The sequence below is a fragment of the Odontesthes bonariensis genome, chromosome 18 (genome assembly GCF_027942865.1).
Source record: "Odontesthes bonariensis isolate fOdoBon6 chromosome 18, fOdoBon6.hap1, whole genome shotgun sequence".
In the NCBI taxonomy this organism is placed as follows: Eukaryota; Metazoa; Chordata; class Actinopteri; order Atheriniformes; family Atherinopsidae; genus Odontesthes; species Odontesthes bonariensis.
This window is the reverse complement of record NC_134523.1, coordinates 15861098-15878029: the sequence shown is the minus strand read 5'-3', so window position 1 is coordinate 15878029 and position 16932 is coordinate 15861098. Positions and strand designations below refer to the sequence as shown.

Sequence of the window (16932 nt, the reverse complement as noted above, 5' to 3'; positions counted from 1 at the left end):
ACAAACTGTACAGCTCCGCTGTGTTTCTTGGGCACTTACATCCAGAAACTTCCTGTTCTTCTCCAGCTGTTTCTCCAGGGCATGAATCTGCTGTCGGAGGTCTCCGCTCTCTGACGTCTGAGCTTGCTCCAGCTCAATCACCCTGTTGACCTGCTCCTCCAGGTCCGCCTCCAGCAGCTTCACCTGCTTCAGGAGGTCAGTGTTCTCCTTCTCCGCCTGCCGCTGGACATCCACCTTCTCTTTCATCAGCTTCTCCGTCTCCTCCAGCAGGTCTACAGAACGTGACGAAGGGGGTGGGGGGGGAGGTCAGGTGTTGATGCCGGACAACTGAAGGCTGCCAACTTTAATGAGTCGCTTCGGTTCGATTTTGGCAATGAGAACAGGATGCTGAGATATGATTGAAGAGTCTGAAGTCTGTCTGCCACGTGATCTGATCTAATGCAACTTTTGCTTTTCACTGTAACAATCCTGTCCTGCGCAGCACTGCTTTAACCACAGCAATAATATACTTTCTTTAAATCTTGCAATTTACTTGAGTCACTTTTATGATATATCATCTGAAAAAAATGGCCAACGTCAGAGTCTTCAAACATCTCAGTCAACTTCCCAACATATAACCCATCTGCCGAACATGATTCCCCCATCCCAGCGTTTCTTTACCCTCTGCTGCCACCAGTGAACAACCCTCACCGCTTCACCCAGGATCAGACCCCCCAGGATTAGTGCAAAAGTAACAGGATGATAGAGTGCAGATGACAGATCGGACACAGGGGCAGGCCAGACATTGCAATATCCATGCCCAATAAGCTTATACAAGCGGGGGAGAGCCGTTTCTGAACAGCCAATCATTACACTCAAAGAAATGCTGTCAACACAGCATTAGTAGATATAGATATATATACGAAAAGAAGAAAAAGAAAACATGTAAGCTTTAAGAGGAGAATAGATGACGAACGATCGGAAAGTAATGACTACATATGAAGTCTGGAGATTCATTTCATCATGCTAAAATGAGCGCTAACACTGACTTCAGAACATTTAAAAAAAAAAAAAAAAAAAAAAGACAAACGACGACACAAAAAAAGAAAATCAGTCAAAATGAAAAGCTGAAGCCAAGGTTAGTGATTGCACCGAGTGTGTTTGTGAGCTCATAACAAGCAAGCTCCAAGCTTTGATGGTGAGTTGCTGGATTGGGGTTAGAGATTTAAACCGTCACTCAGCGAGACAATTAGAAGAACATATAGATATGACTGAGCCATGCTCAAAGTGGACACACCTGCTTCAGGTGCTGCAACCATTGCAGCTTCAACTAGGCCTACAGGAGAATGAGAAAGCACAAGATTTAACATGCTCTTGTTTTTGTCATGAACAGGAAAAGTCTTAAGATAAAGAATGGAAAAAGGTTGGGATGGGAAGGCGATGCTTTTCTGTTTCAGAGCTGAAGCTTCAGGCTGTAAAAAGGATGACATGAAAGGAAAGGTTCTGGAAAGAACCACTTCAAGGGTTAGTGTTAAACACAGCATACTCACTTTCTTACGAGAAAATAAACTCAAGGGATACCTTTTTGATCATGTGGAGGGGATACAGTGTAAATTAGCAGATACAGACATCAAGCTTCATGTTACTTCAAGGTAAAGAAATAAACAACTGAATTCCCTCATAATTAAAAAATTAAACATTATACAAATAAACTTTTTATTGACTCTTTGACCCTGGGTTGTTATTCCTGTTACTAAAATGCTCTTTAACTTCACACCACCACAAAACTACCAAAGGAAGTACTGTGAGAGCTTTCTGAGAAACCAGAGGAGATACAAATCTTAGAAGTGAACACAGGTCAGTGCACTGTACACAGAACAGGAAAACAACTGCTACCTGAAGCTAAAACTGACTCCGGGTTAATGTTTCACACCTAATCAAGCCGTCTCGTGTAATTCAAGGCACAATACACATTTCAATGCAGGTGATTAACGTTTAACCTTGTTTCAATTTAAATCGTATTAAAACTGAGATTTGACACTTAATTAAATAAAATGGAAAACCATTTAATTGGCACAAGCCAAGCACGATTCTGACAAACTGTTAAGTGTTATCAATGCAAATGGTCACAAAAATCACTACACTTAAGATTCAGACTATGTTAACACTTTCTCCTCAGCTTAAAGTAACCAACTGTAAGTATATCATTTGAAAATGTCCGTTGCTGAGGTGATACGTACAGAGTTCACGTGGCCCGGCTCCCTCCTTCATTGCGTCTTGTTGCCGTGACAGGAGCTCGCGCTCCTCCTGCATCTGAAGCCTTTCCTGCTCCAACTCGTGCAGCCTGCTACTTGTTACCTGCAAAGAAACTTTAATTCAGGGTCTGACATTTATGTTGTCACTTATAGACTAAGCCGGGTTTTTACTTTGACTCGACAGGTTCTCACTGCTTTAATAACCCCAAACACATTGATTCCTTCTGAAGACTTTAAATTATTTTATTTATTTTTAAATCATTTACAAACTGCTGTGCTGTGTTTTTATCACTTGTATTGGATGAGCACAGTGGGTGTGAAATTAACTACTGTGCAACATTCATTGTAAGCATTGTAACTCATTTATGTTTTTTGTCAGTTTCAACAGAGAAAAACCCAGAGTATTGCCAGTCTAATCTTTTAATCAAATCAAAGATACTTGGCATTAAAACCTAAAACCAGAGTGCAGAATGAGCTAAACCATTTCCTTACACTGTGACGGATGTCGGCGTGAATGAGATTTTGAGGTGGTTGGTCTCACACTAAAAGCTTTGCTTCGTAAAGGCTCTGAAGGGAAGGACAGTCCTTTTTACCCATCATCTTCACAGGCGTGATCACCGTGTTCGCTTTTTTCTTTTTCAGTTTAGCCGGACACTAGGAGTGCCCAAACAAACAGCCAATCCATATCCAATTATGCTTTCAAGTAGAGCAGTGAAAAATATTGACGTGATGTCGATGCTCACATCAAACAGTTTAAGTGTGCGTAGAAAATGCAGCTTCTGAGCTAACCTACCACAGATAATCCCCATGGGAGCTGTATACCCAAATACAAAGCTGTGCCCTGGATCTATAACATCAATTTTGCCCTATTGTAGATCAATATAATCTTATGACTGAGCTCGAGTTACTCTAAAGTTTTGTTTTTTCTATCACATGAAGAAGTAGTTATGGTTCCTCTTCCTTGCAGCTCACCTGCAGCTCTTGCTCGAGGCCCAGCTGGAGCTCTTCCTTCTGGCGCAACTGCTCCTCCAGCGTAGCCCGTTCACCTGTGTAGCCATCGATGAGACCTGCGTGTAGATGTTGCAAGAGTTATTAGGAAAGTTATTAAGGAAAAGAGCAACTCGTGTCTATTCACGTATTTATGTGCATTTTCTGCTCCCGCTCTTAGGGAATTTCTTTTGGCGTTCTTGCTGAGCTCCGGTCACACACGTGAGGCAGCAAACGAGATGAATGAGTGCTTTACAGCAGGACTCAAAACCATCCATCCATCATCTTCCGCTTGTCCGGGGGTCGGGTCGCGGGGGCAGCAGCTTAAGCAGAGAAACCCAGATGTCCCTGTCCCCGGCCACTTCCTCCAGCTCTTCTGGGGGGACTCCGAGGCGTTCCCAGGCCAGCCGAGAAACATAGTCTCTCCAACGTGTCCTGGGTCTTCCCCGGGGCCTCCTCCCAGTGGGACGGGCCCGGAACACCTCACCGGGGAGGCGTCCAGGAGGCATCCTAACCAGATGCCCGAGCCACCTCATCTGACTCCTCAATGCGGAGGAGCAGCGGTTCTACTCCGAGCACCTCCCGGATGATCGAGCTTCTCACCCTATCTCTTTCGGCCGCTTGTATTTGCGATCTCGTTCTTTCGGTCACTACCCACAGCTCGTGACCATAGGTGAGGGTAGGAACATAGATTGACCGGTAAATCGAGAGCTTCTCCTTCTGGCTCAGCTCCTTCACCACGATGGGCCGGTGCAGAGCCCGCATCACTGCAGACGCCGCACCGATCCGTCTGTCAATCTCCTGCTCCATTCGTCCCTCACTCGTGAACAAGACCCCGAGAAACTTGAACTCCTCCACTTGGGGAAGGATCTCATTCCCGACCCGGAGAGGGCATTCCACTCTTTTCTGGCTGAGGACCACGGTCTCAGATTTGGAGGTGCTGATTCTCATCCCAGCCGCTTCACACTCGGCTGCGAACCGCTCCAGTGAGAGCTGAAGGTCACGGCCCGACGACGCCAACAGAACCACATCGTCCGCAAAGAGCAGAGACCCGATTCTGAGGTCGCCAAAACAGACCCCCTCAACGCCCTGGCTGCACCTAGAAATTCTGTCCATAAAAATTATGAACAGAATCGGTGACAAAGGGCAGCCCTGACGGAGTCCAACCCTCACAGGAAACATGTCCGACTTACTGCCGGCGATGCGGACCAAACTCTGACACCGGTCATACAGAGACCGAACAGCCCATATCAAGGAGTCCGGCACTCCATACTCCTGGAGCACCCCCCACAAGAGTCCCAGAGGGACACGATCGAACGCCTTCTCCAAGTCCACAAAACACATGTAGAACTCCCATGCTCCCTGACGGTACCCATCAGCTGCTTCCAGAGTCCCACTGGCCAAAAAGGCCCGATAGGACTCCTTCAGCTTGACGGCTTCCCTCACCACTGGTGTCCACCAGCGGGTTCGGGGATTGCCGCCACGACAGGCACCGACCACCTTACGGCCACAGCTCCGGTCGGCCGCCTCAACAATGGAGGCACGGAACATGGCCCATTCGGGCTCAATGTCCCCCACCTCCCCCGGGACATGGTTGAAGCTCTGCCGGAGGTGAGAGTTGAAACTCCTCCTTACAGGGGATTCCACCAGACGTTTCCAGTAGACCCTCACAATACGTTTGGGCCTGCCAGGTCTGACCGGCTTCCTCCCCCACCAGCGGAGCCAACTCACCACCAGGTGGTGATCAGGACTCAAAACCAGGAGCTCAAAACAAAAGGAATAAAAACAACATATTTCACATGCATGTTCTGCTACACAAACATGCACGGAGACACGGAAGATGAGCACATGCGAGAATGTCTGACCCATTTTGCTTGACATGACGTTCAAGACTGAGCTTTAAATACAATGAAATGCTCTATGATTACTGTAGTGCTCTGTCACAGGTCACCAAGCATTATCCTCCAGAATGGCATTCACGTCATACATGGTGGAAACAAGGTATGCACACACTAAGGGACTGGTGAGAAAATGTTTATTCATTTACCGTACACACTGTCCTACTTTGAAAATATTTTCTGGCTTGACACCTGCCCATCTGACAGAGAAGCTGAAGGTAAGTGCCACCTTTCACACAACAGGAAGCAAAGTTGTGGGTAAAGTTTGTCCAAGGAGGGATCTCTCTGTGATACCCAGCTGTCAGATGCCCATAATTAAGTGGCTAAAAAAACCCCACTATCTGATGAAACCATACAAGCAGGTCCTGTTTGTGTAAAGAAACAACACATCGACATTTACTTCCTTCCATCAGTCAGTGAAGAGGATCTTTTTTTCCGAGGTTGAACCCGTCTCTTGATTTTTTCCAAAACCAGTTTTAAAAGGCCACACCCAGAAGTTTTAGCTGGTTCATCCAAACAATAGGAGCAGAGACATTTCTCTTTGATCTTATTGTTATTTCTACTAAGTGGGCGCTCTAGAGAGACAGGCGAAGCAGATTTTCAACACTCCCCGACGGAGAATGAAGAGGGACGCCACATGACCAGATACCCAAATTCATGCAAAGCCGTTTTCTTTTAAAATAGAACGAAAGACCAAGTTTAAAGAATGAGTGAAGCAGCATTTATTCTCCATTAAAGCTGTTCAGTCTGAAAGATCACTTCGCAGCTATTGAGATTGTTGATCTTTTCTGAAATGAAGCTGCTTTTCTACCAAACATGTCATATACTGAAGAACACCAAAACGCCCACTTATTATTTGTGCCACTGGGTCAATATACATGGCATAAAGTTTTTGTACTTTAGTTGCAGCCATTTGCTCCTCAACGATTCCTTTTCATGAACGGACACCAAAAAAGTTTAAAGCCATTTTATGACAGCAAATATTTGCAGCTCCCCTGTAGGATTAGTGAACACAAACATTGTAACAGGATCCCAGTCTAGCAAAAAACAGCGTACGATTAGAAATGGCTGTAAACTTGCCCGCAGTTGTGTTTTTGGACGCAGTGTGTCCAAAAAGCAAACAAGAAGGAAATGATTCTGGTACTGTGAAACTTCCAAAAAAGAAAGTGTGTGGACTGGGTCTGGTGTGTGTTTCAGCACCTCACAGACCAGCTGCCTTGGAAGTGAACGGAACAGACAGTCCGCCGCACACCCTCAAGATCCACAGTGAGAGAAATAATACTTACTGATGTCCTATCAATGTTAACAACTACACTAAGTCCATCTTTTATCTCACAGTTATCTTTACCTCCACTCAAACACCCTCATAATTTAGCCGTCACACATTGATGCAAATCAAATTTTCAAACACAATCCATGGAGAGCCTCACAAACCGTAGTCCCCATTTGTTGCGATTTCACCACAGATGGCCTCACACTTCTTTACTCTCCTAAACAGCTGATGCCATCACTCCTTGTAACACCCTCCTCCCCCAGACACATGCACACATCCATTTTCATTTAATTTGACTAGATTAAACGCTTCTCAGTATCTGTAATCATCTGTATTTCGACAAACAAATCAACAAGATGAGAGTCCATAAAGAAATTAGGAGCACTACCGTTGTTGCCTGTTTTATGGCCAACAAACACTTTAACGCTTGACAGACCATAATAATAATAAACGACCAACATTTGAATTCGACTGAGATACAACTCATTTTGTTTTGGAGAAAAATTAGGCCCAATACAGTTCACAGAGTGTTTCCAACAGGAGTACAAAATCTCACCCTCAGCACGGTGAAGTTCCAGAGCCAGCTGCTCGCGGGTTTTTGCCTCCTCCGACAGCCTCTCCTGCAGCTCGTCCTGCTTCTGCAGCAGCTCGTTCATCTCCTGGTTGTGGCGGAAGGACTCCCGCATCAGCTCTGTCTGGGTCATTCGGGCATGTTCAAGCTAAGAGGAGATACAGAAGAAAGGGTGTCACGCGAGAAGATGGAAGAACCAAGTTTTTGCAGCTGTGACGATCCTGCCATGGTTAGTTTTATTTGAGCATCTCTGGCTGCAACATTTCAATTGCAACTCCACAAAGGCACTGGACTCTCCAAAATGAGCAAACACATCAATTTCAGCAGATGCTCACTGAAATGCAGTCATGAATGACAAATAAGCACCTCAAAACTAACAAGTGGTGCCACTAAACTACAGCAAAAGAAGGCAACACAAATGGTGGGAAACGATGTGGAAACGGTGACATTTAATTCCATTCAGCTGTTTTTAAATGGAGGTGAAATAATGCTTGAATAATGATCAGCACAAATAATTGTGATCAGGAGATTACTGTGGCAGAGATTTAAATATTCAAGATGAACACTTTTGCCCTAAAAAAGGAGCACTTCACTGATTTTATAATTGATATATCAGTTTATTCAACATCTCGAACAGTGAAAACAGCCTTTTGAGCTTGAGCATGTCAGCAGGGCTTTGTGTGCTTTGACATTAGACCTCCAAAGTTCAACAAAAAGCCTGCTGACATTTATTCAGAGTGTTAGAGGTTAGGAGATTTTCTCACAAAAACACCACTGAGCAGCAATAAATGAAGGACTGCGAATGTAAAGAAATATTCACAACTCCTTTTCTTAAAATCTGCATGTAACAGATTCATCAGCTTTTAGGAAGTAACGTAATAACTGAGTGGGCTTTCCCCTTGGGTGAGCTAATGTAAAAATGATCTTTATGATCATTCCCTCACTGACTCTCAAACAAACCGACTCGCTGAACAAACGTAACAATTTTCAACAACAGCTAGACTGTTTACCTTTGACATACTGCCATATTGTCACTGATACCGACATAAAATACTCCATATACATATATCTATTTTAATTATATTAAACAGCTATGTTGGACAAACTTGTAGCACATTCGAATTGGGCAGATTTTAGCTACTTGCCAGTTTTCGTGGCTTAAAATATCATCAACACAGAGAAAAACATGAATCGTATCCGACTGATTTACAAAAGCATATTGTGTGTGATGTTTTTAAAGCAGACATCAATATGTGCACTCCTACTACAAGGAAAATGCACTTGTATCAAAGTCAGTAACAAACAGAGTTAATGTGCAGATGTAACACCCATGTAATAAGATGAGGTTATCACATTTGTGTCATAAATTCGTGTGACAGAGGGCATATTTTCCTTGGGTGGACAGTAGAAGGTCATCATAATGCAATAAACCGCCAGCACACTCGCACTCACTTTTATATAGATTTCCATATCTCCCTGATCAAAGGTCTTATTGTAAAATCATGGGAACTAGGAAGTGAGTAAGTAAGGTGAGCCTGACACAAGAGTCACGTGATCTTTCACCTAATGATTCCAGAGAGCTCTGAGCAGCTGTGCGCCTACGTGGAACGACATTCAGCTTACATCACATCTGCGTGTATAGACACGAACCACAGAAAACAGGCTGTGAAAATAACATAAAGCATTCATTGACAGTGTATGTTCTATATAGACTGATTAAAGATGCAGAAACTCGCTTTCAATGTATAATTCAAATACATTTGTGGGTTAACAAGCGTTAAACTTACAGTATACGGAGGAGTGGGCAGGGAGATTTTGGAGATGACCTTAAGAAGGTGACCATTAGTCCTGTGATTGACATGAGAGATTTGGGTCTGAACCACCACTGCGTTTTTCGAGTTTAAGGTGCTGCAAAGTGGGAAGGGTCGTGGTAGGGGTACACGAGATTCCACTTCGTACACATCCCGATCCTCCCCCTCCATCCACGTGCTGTTCTGCATGCTCGAGTTCCAATACGAGCGGTAGGAATCCATTGTACTCGGCGGATACAGGCACTTCCAACCTCGTTATATTTTGGTGGAGCTTCTTATCTGGTTTTCAAAAGGGGTTTCTATTCCCATGATTTGTCGGGCTGATCTGTGCAACCGCGAAGGAGCATAAAGTCCAGTGGGAAATGAAGCAGTGGGCAATGTTGTGGATCACTCCAAGCAACAGTCTCTATGCGTTTGCCACACACGAAGGAAGAGTAAACAACATCTGAAGAGAGTGACACTCACGTCATCTCAATCACATGCTGCCTGGTTGAGGTAGAACAAGTCTCTGATGAAAACTGAGAGAGAAAATCATCCGGGAAAAAGGTAGGGATTTTTATAGTCCCACTAAAAAGTGTCATCCTTGGCAGTAAGTGGAGGTAAAATCTGGGTCCAGCAGCCTAGAGGGCATTCCTGAACACGGCAGCAGGAGGTATGTAAACACAAAGGCAAGCATTTCGTACCCCCTTGTCCTCTTTGTGGACATCCAGCCCTCTTTCTGTGTTCTCTCTGACCTTCTTTCCTCGGAGTAAAACCATATCAAGCTGCTCAGTGAAGCTCACACCCCCACGTCTGCTCCCGCTCGTTCTCCTCTTTCTCTCCGGAGATTCATTAACAATACTGTGCTGCTGTAGCAACCCCAACCTGCAGGGAAGCCTCCCAGGGGCCCCTTTTAATTGTTTAGCACAGTCGTCAGTCAACCGAGGGTGATACGACGACACTCAGATCGAAAGTCGCTCAGTCTTTCCTTCTTACTTCCTTCTGAAGCGGCTGTCATTCCCTCTCCACGCATGCTCCCACGCTCACGCCATGAAATTACTCACTTTAGCCGGAAAGCTTACTGGCTGTTCTTCTCTTTACCCATGTGCTTAAAAGATGAAATGAATGATTAATATCCAAGACTTTCGGGGCAGTTTTAGGCTTTCAGGTGCGGGGAATTTATCCAACTTCCTACACTGAATCCACACAGCAGGATACTGCTCAGAAAAAGTGGGAGGGAAGCAGGTGTGGCTTCAATCCTTTAGCCGAGTGAACCAGGTAGAACAGCTCTCTGTACACACAAATAACCACAGACAGCACACACCTTTCCCTCAGAAAGCTGTCAAACCAGCTTTTTTTTGCCTTCTCAGCAGTTACAAGATGCAATTAAGCAGCGTGACATGCTGCCTCTTGGCCTCAGCTAAAGTTTGCCATGTCAACTGTCATACTTAATGCACGTGAGCAATTTCTGCATCTCAACGGCAAATAATGGTAAAGATACAATCCCCAGGCAAATTATTTACAGCCGTGGCTCAACAAACGCACTTAACATTCCTGATCAGGCTTGTTGCATCAATCTCTTCTGACCACACAGCTTCAAGACGTGATGATCCAACAACAGCCACAGAAAAGAGTAATGTACACCGGATCAATAGCAGCAGGAAAATCACTGAAGAAACCATTAGAGCCTTTGTTGATTACACGTTTAATGTGCTATCGATTGTGCCTTTCGGAAAAAAAACATAAAATGTAGTACATGTGATCAGCTTGTAATTCTATTATTGTTCTTTACTATGGCTACAAATAAGGAGTATTATCCTCATGCAGTATTTTCCTGCCTAATATATAAACTGTTTTGTCTGTAACACATCAGAAATACACAAATGCTTGCTTTGTTTAATTAGAATTCCAATATCTAAAAGAAATCCAGTTTTGTGTCAGATGATTTGGAAGACCAACAAATTATTGCATTTTAAAAGCAAGAACTTGTCAATTTAGCGTCCATTTGCTGCAAAGAAAGTCTTAGCAACAAATCGTGCCACCATCCTTAAACTTCTTGACTTTTAAAAGATAAAAAGAGGTGAACCAGTTTCAATTCAAACACACCTAAAAGTGGGTGTATTTAATCCGGACATTGTGAATATGGCCTTTAAAGCCATAACAATTGAGTGAAAACAAAATCTAAATGATTTAATACCAAACACGGATGCACATCTGCGATGTAGATGACGCATGGCTTGAAACTTCTTTAAAGCTATTTTTAGATCACCGAGATGTAAAACTGTTTCAGCGTGAATAACGCATGAATTCCAACCGGGGGGGGGGGGGGGGGATAACTTGTGCAGCCAGTTACAGTAACACCCTTAATGGCCTAGTTACACTTGCCTCGTCTCTGTGAGCTGACACTGGACACAGTGGGAGGACTCCATGCACACCCTGAGGGGGGTGGAGTTGTTCTGTGTAGCTGGACTAGGATAGGCTGCCTGGTCAGACAAAAGCTCTGTGTAAATAGTGCTTGTATCTATAGGCAACCGCTGGGAATGAGGCAGCTCTTTTGTGTGTGAATTCTAGACAGGCCAACTTTGTTGCCGGCCACATTCTGCCATCTCATCCCCATTATGTCTCCATGAACAGGCGCAATAACCCCACACAGGGGGTTAACAGCGTGGAGAGTGCATTTAAATGTTTTGACAAAGCCTAAATGTGTCACTGGAGCTTTCTGTTTATTGGTAACTTTAGAGCACAAACAAACACAGGACTATTCATCAGTGATTCATTTGAAACCTGAAATAGGGCGAAAGCTGTTTTACTGGGCAGATGACAAGAACCTAGGAATGGTATAGAAACAGGGAACTTACAACTCATTTAAAGAAAAGTTCAACATCAACATCTTTATCTCAGTCTGCTAAGGATGCAGAAACAGTTAGCTGCCAGGAGAATCTTTTTACAAAACGGTTGATTAAATAATACGATCTAACGGGTTAACTTGTAAACTTTAGATCTACGCGTTGTCAGCTATTTTCATTTCTTTCCAGTCAGTGTGCTAGAATAACTTGCTGTTGGCTCTACCTTGATATTCATCGTTCAAATATAAAAATGGCATCAATCTTCAGCTTAAGTTTCCTGGGTATCAACATCACAGATCCTGAAATGGTCATGAAGCTGCAGACCAGTTAAGGCTCAAAAGATTGAGCAGATCATCCACTGATTAGATGCTGTTAAATCCATGGCTTCTTCAATCCTCCAAATTTCAACTCCATTAACTCCCCCAATGAGCTCAGAAGTGCAGGAATATGTATGTATAAAATAAAACCACTGCACTACTACACCATCACTTATTGATAAGAAAAGATATACAGAAAAGCAGCTCATTTACCACACTGACTAAGAAAACTGACATATGACCATATATTAAAACAAAATATCCTAATTAGAAACATGACAAATTGACATGGGATTTACAAGTTGGACGAGAAAGGGGGTGATTAAAACTGCAAAAGCATCATGAGCACTCATCTACCAAGTATCAGGGATTGGAACCGAGGGTCACAGAACAAAGACACTAAAAGACAAGAAAAAACAAGATCCCTGATCATGCATAAGTTTCCATTCTTCAATACATTTCGCCTGCAACTGTCTTGGGTTATGTCTCTACACGTTTTGGCACATCTAACCCATTCCTGCTCCAACTGCTTCAAGCTAAATGGGTTCTGCTGGTGCAAAGCAATCTTTACGCCAAGCCACAGATTCTCAATAATACCGATGTCGGAGCTTTGACCATTTTAATGTTTCTCCTTAAATAACTCAACAGTTGCTTTAGCAGTATGCTTATGGTCCCTGAAATGCTTTGTTATCAATTAGTCTGAACATGAAAAGGACCTCAAAGTACCATATGCATCAAGATGAGGACATAAGAGTTGTTAACCTGTCAATGGTGCAAACAAGCGTTGGTTTATACCTGGTTAGTGGTGTCTGTGATGGCCATCAACATCTTCTCCAAAGCTGTCTGGAGTCGGCTGCTAATGCCCATTAAATAGTCCTCGTTCTCGAGCTGCGGCCCTGCTCCGAGCAGCAGGCTGTCCATCATCTGCTGAGAAAACTCCACACCCTCGTCAGGTTCCCCGGACCAGATGCTCAAGTCGAAGTCGTCTGCACCAGTTTCGCTGCCCTGGCAACTTCCTGTAGTAACAGGAGGCAGAAAATACATCAAGTGCATTTGAACGAGTATGCTCCAGTATCAGGAGGATAACCAAAACACTATGAGAAAACAACATGCGTCATGTGAAATGCTACTATACTTTTATATGAAGCTACTCATAACCATACATGGATCACAAATTGGTGTATAGCTTCATGTAATAATAATGTTTATGTATAGTTTATGCTCCTGACAAAATGGGATGCCAAGTAGTGCAAAATATACTCCTATAGTAAAAGTGAAGGTGCACAGTGCCATCTGGTTTAAGTGGGTACAGCTGGCACAGTTAACTGCCCTGACCTTCTCATTTTCATTGGCTATCACGATAGGAGAAGGCAGTGTGGGTCAAAAGTTAAGCTGTATTAGGTGTTAATTAAGACAATCTAAACAGGTAAATAATTAAGGACCCAGGTTGTGAAGGATATAAGCAGTTAAAATCATGCCGCTTTCACACAGCTATAGAAGGGTTTTAAAATACTATACAGAACTTTAAAGGCCTTTGAAAGAATCATAAACATTACAAATGTATACTGGGAGTGGGTCAGTTGTCAATGCAAGTGTTGCAAAACCCAGTACACACACAATTCATCATCACTCAAGTATTATAAGTCCAGATATTCTGTTACTTATTGAACTACAGAAACACACAGAGCATTGATTAAAGTACTGGCCAGAACAGAGGGACTTTAAAATGATATTGGCTACAATGGGATGTCTATTTTAGTGTTTTGTATGTTTAACAGGAACTTGAGATTAGATAAAGTACTGCCACTGTTGCATATAAAAAAAACATTAATGCAATACAATGACCCAGTCATAAGTTGCATGCAAGTATGTGATAAGACCAGGCACGACACGCACCTCGTCCATGAGTGACAGCGATTTATGACCAGTATACAGTAATCTGCAGCATAAGCAGCACCATGGGATAGGAAGCTTTTAAAAAACCTCTATATTAAAAATGGTTTTGTTAAATAACTGTTGGTTTACACATATAATAAAAGCATCTACACTATCTAGAGTTGTCCAAGAATTATGGTTTTTGGTATTTGGATGATTATATATGGATTAGTTTGACTTTATAATCTTTGTTCTCTACCGAGTAATTTTCCTGATATCTCAATTACATGTTTATCAGTCTGTATAATTATTTGCATGTGACCAAGTAGAATTTGTGTGCGCCAACTGCATACATAAGCCAACTGATGATGTTTTTTTTTCCATTACATAAAGTGAACAACTACCTCAAGGATAAATGAGGACACAGAGAGGAGGATCAGCTTCTTGTTCATACCCGAGCATTACGTAGTCATGGTGCAGTATTACCACCCTGCAAATAGTATATCCATTCCCCAGTCACTTAGATTTCAGTCAGTTTGTGTTGTGTGTAAAGCACATGTGATAATTAACTCCAGAAGGCCAAATTAAAGCAAATGATTGATTGATTGAAGGCACTTTTGTCGATAGTTGGACTCCTGCACCCGTTATTGAAATAAGGAGACTGACACAAACTCAAATGACTGCTAGTTGTTGAGGATACTTGCCTGCACGATGTGGTTTGATGGGCTCTGTGTTAAGTGAGCTGGAGGGGGGCGGCTGCACTCCACCAGAAGCCTCCCGTAAACTCTGCATGTGGAGGCCCATAGTTTCCTCTGCGGCTGCAGTGGTCTTCAGGACGTCCACCAGCACCTGGCTAAGCTTCCTGTTGACTTTCCGCAGCAGGTTTCTGAAAGCAAATGGAATGCTTGAGATTTTAGTGAAGATGTTGACACACACACAGGAAATAGATATATGTATATTGAGAAAGTGCATTAATGCAGTGATACCTTTCAGCATCTTTATCAGAAGACTCTCCATCTTGCAATAACAACCTGAGCCCACCAGCTTGTGTTGTGCCACTTGTATCACCCTCTTCCTCAACTCGTCCTTCGCCGTCGTCTCTCTTCTTTAAGGCCTGGACAGGCAGCAGAGAAAACACAGACAGAAGCCCCGTCATTGCAAAGTTTCAGCTGAATAAACAGCCTTCTGAAAGCTCAACAGCTCTGGACGGAGTGGCTGTATGCGTGACCATTAGTAAAAGAGAATTCAAATAAGGCACGCCAGTGCACGCTTAGAAACACTGCTCTTTATGAGCACACATACATGCACAAACACAGAGACACACTTTAGCTCCCTTGGAGCTGAGAGAAACAGTAGTATCTTTGTGCTGCTATGGCAACAGGTGCACCTGAGACTAAGAGACAAGCAGAGGTGATGGCTCCGCCTGCTGGAGACACAGCAATGATGCAGTTTATGTCAACAGATGCCACACTGCAGATTAGGATAAAACCATCACTTTTCACCACACACTCCATAACACCATCTCATAACTTTCTTTTGTAGTATCACATAAGACTTGCAAAACACAAAAGACACAATAAACTCCAATGCAGTTTAAGCTCAAACTATTTTGAGGCATAAAAACAGAGAGCGATTGAATCAACGCCGAGGGTTTTCGCATCTCAGTAGATTTGAAAATATTTCAATTCATGTGACTGCATGCTTAAAGGGTTTTGTACAGAGAAGCTAGACACATTGATCACATTATATAACATTCAAGACTGTAAAGTACAGGATAAAAAAAAAGGTCGTACGAGGCGGCATTAAACTAATGCCTTAAAAGTAAAATCTTGTGTAAACAGGCAACACGTAATGTTTTCAGCCAAGAGCTTTTTTAAGATAAAAAACACAAGATAAGAAACTTGTGTAGAGTATCACAGAAAACTGAAGTTTTCTACACAACTGTGATACAAAACATCTGAAGGCTTTTTCTAAATTTATTCAAGTTGCATGGTATATATGTTAATGATTTTACATGTCCTAAAAAAAGAATACTTTGCATGTAAACATCTGAGTTTTAATTTGCCAAGAAAAAAAAACAAACAAAAAAAAAAAACAGAAACTCTCCTCATAATCAAACCTAATAAAAATCTCTTACGGTGGCTTAAGAACGGCTTTGTTCCAAACTGCTATAACTGCTTTCACAAAGAACACTGAATCTGACAGCCAGGACGACCGTGTAGGCAAAGCTTAATCATGCAATTAATGTTCAGTGAAAACCGAGCAGGCTCTGGGATTAGCTATTCGGAGGTGGAGACCTTTGTGAAAACTAAAAAGTCGATGGTGCAATGATAGAAACTTTGATATTAATATCTGATAGAAGTGGATAAACAATTTCTTACAAGTCAATAGACCAGGGGTGTCAAACTGGTCCATGAAAGGGCCGTGTGGCTGCAGGTTTTTGTTCCAACCCTGCGACAGCACAGCTGACTTGTTTCCTTCAATCAACTGCTAAGACCTTCAGTGCAGACAGTGCAGTTAAAAGTTGTGAAAAACAGCCGTGTTATTCTTAGTTAAAGCACCTAGAATACATGACACAGAAACCAGTCCAATTGCTGCAATGCCTGCAATGCAACACTGCATCTTAAAATTAATGACACAGCAGCAATAAAGTCTGTCAGACGGAATGAATGAATTGAAGGCGTGTGCTTGAAAGTGGAGCGTAAAGCAACACATCTGATACGACAGCTCAGTAAGAGAAACTAACCTGCTCCGGTTCTGATTTGGTTTTCTGCAGCTCTTCCTTCAACTTTCTGATCTCAGAATTCCTCTCCTCCACCTCTCTTTCCAGTCTCAACCTCTCCACTTCCTCGAGCCAGACGCCCGCTGTGGGTGAAGCCCGTGGAGTCTGCTCCTCGGTCTCTCTGTCCTCTCCCTCTTCTTCATCCCACTGGGTCTGCATGGAGGTGCTCGTATGGTGGGAGCGTTTGTTGATCCGAGCCAGCTCCGTCTGCTGTGCAAACTCCACGGACATCTGAACTATGGCCTGTCGGAAAACAGAGATCCAAAGATATTTTCATTCTGAATGTGAGACACGATGGAGGTTTAAAGGTGCTGATAAAGTGTATGTATGGTTCTTCTTTCTATTAGGTTTTGATCACA

The 16932-nt window shown here is 43.1% G+C and overlaps 1 protein-coding gene across 1 annotated transcript in view; it reads right to left on the bottom strand.

Annotated features, from left to right (window-relative positions):
• akap9 (A kinase (PRKA) anchor protein 9) overlaps positions 1–16932 on the bottom strand; it is a 71138-nt gene that overhangs the window by 22540 nt on the left and 31666 nt on the right. Inside the window, exons 18-26 of the mRNA XM_075450368.1 lie at positions 16538–16816; positions 14778–14905; positions 14496–14677; positions 12712–12932; positions 6949–7111; positions 3207–3301; positions 2220–2337; positions 1277–1315; positions 40–272 (exon numbers count right to left, since the gene is read on the bottom strand). Of these exons, the coding sequence (XP_075306483.1) occupies positions 40–272; positions 1277–1315; positions 2220–2337; positions 3207–3301; positions 6949–7111; positions 12712–12932; positions 14496–14677; positions 14778–14905; positions 16538–16816 (1458 nt within the window). The remainder of the gene's footprint in view (positions 1–39; positions 273–1276; positions 1316–2219; positions 2338–3206; positions 3302–6948; positions 7112–12711; positions 12933–14495; positions 14678–14777; positions 14906–16537; positions 16817–16932) is intronic.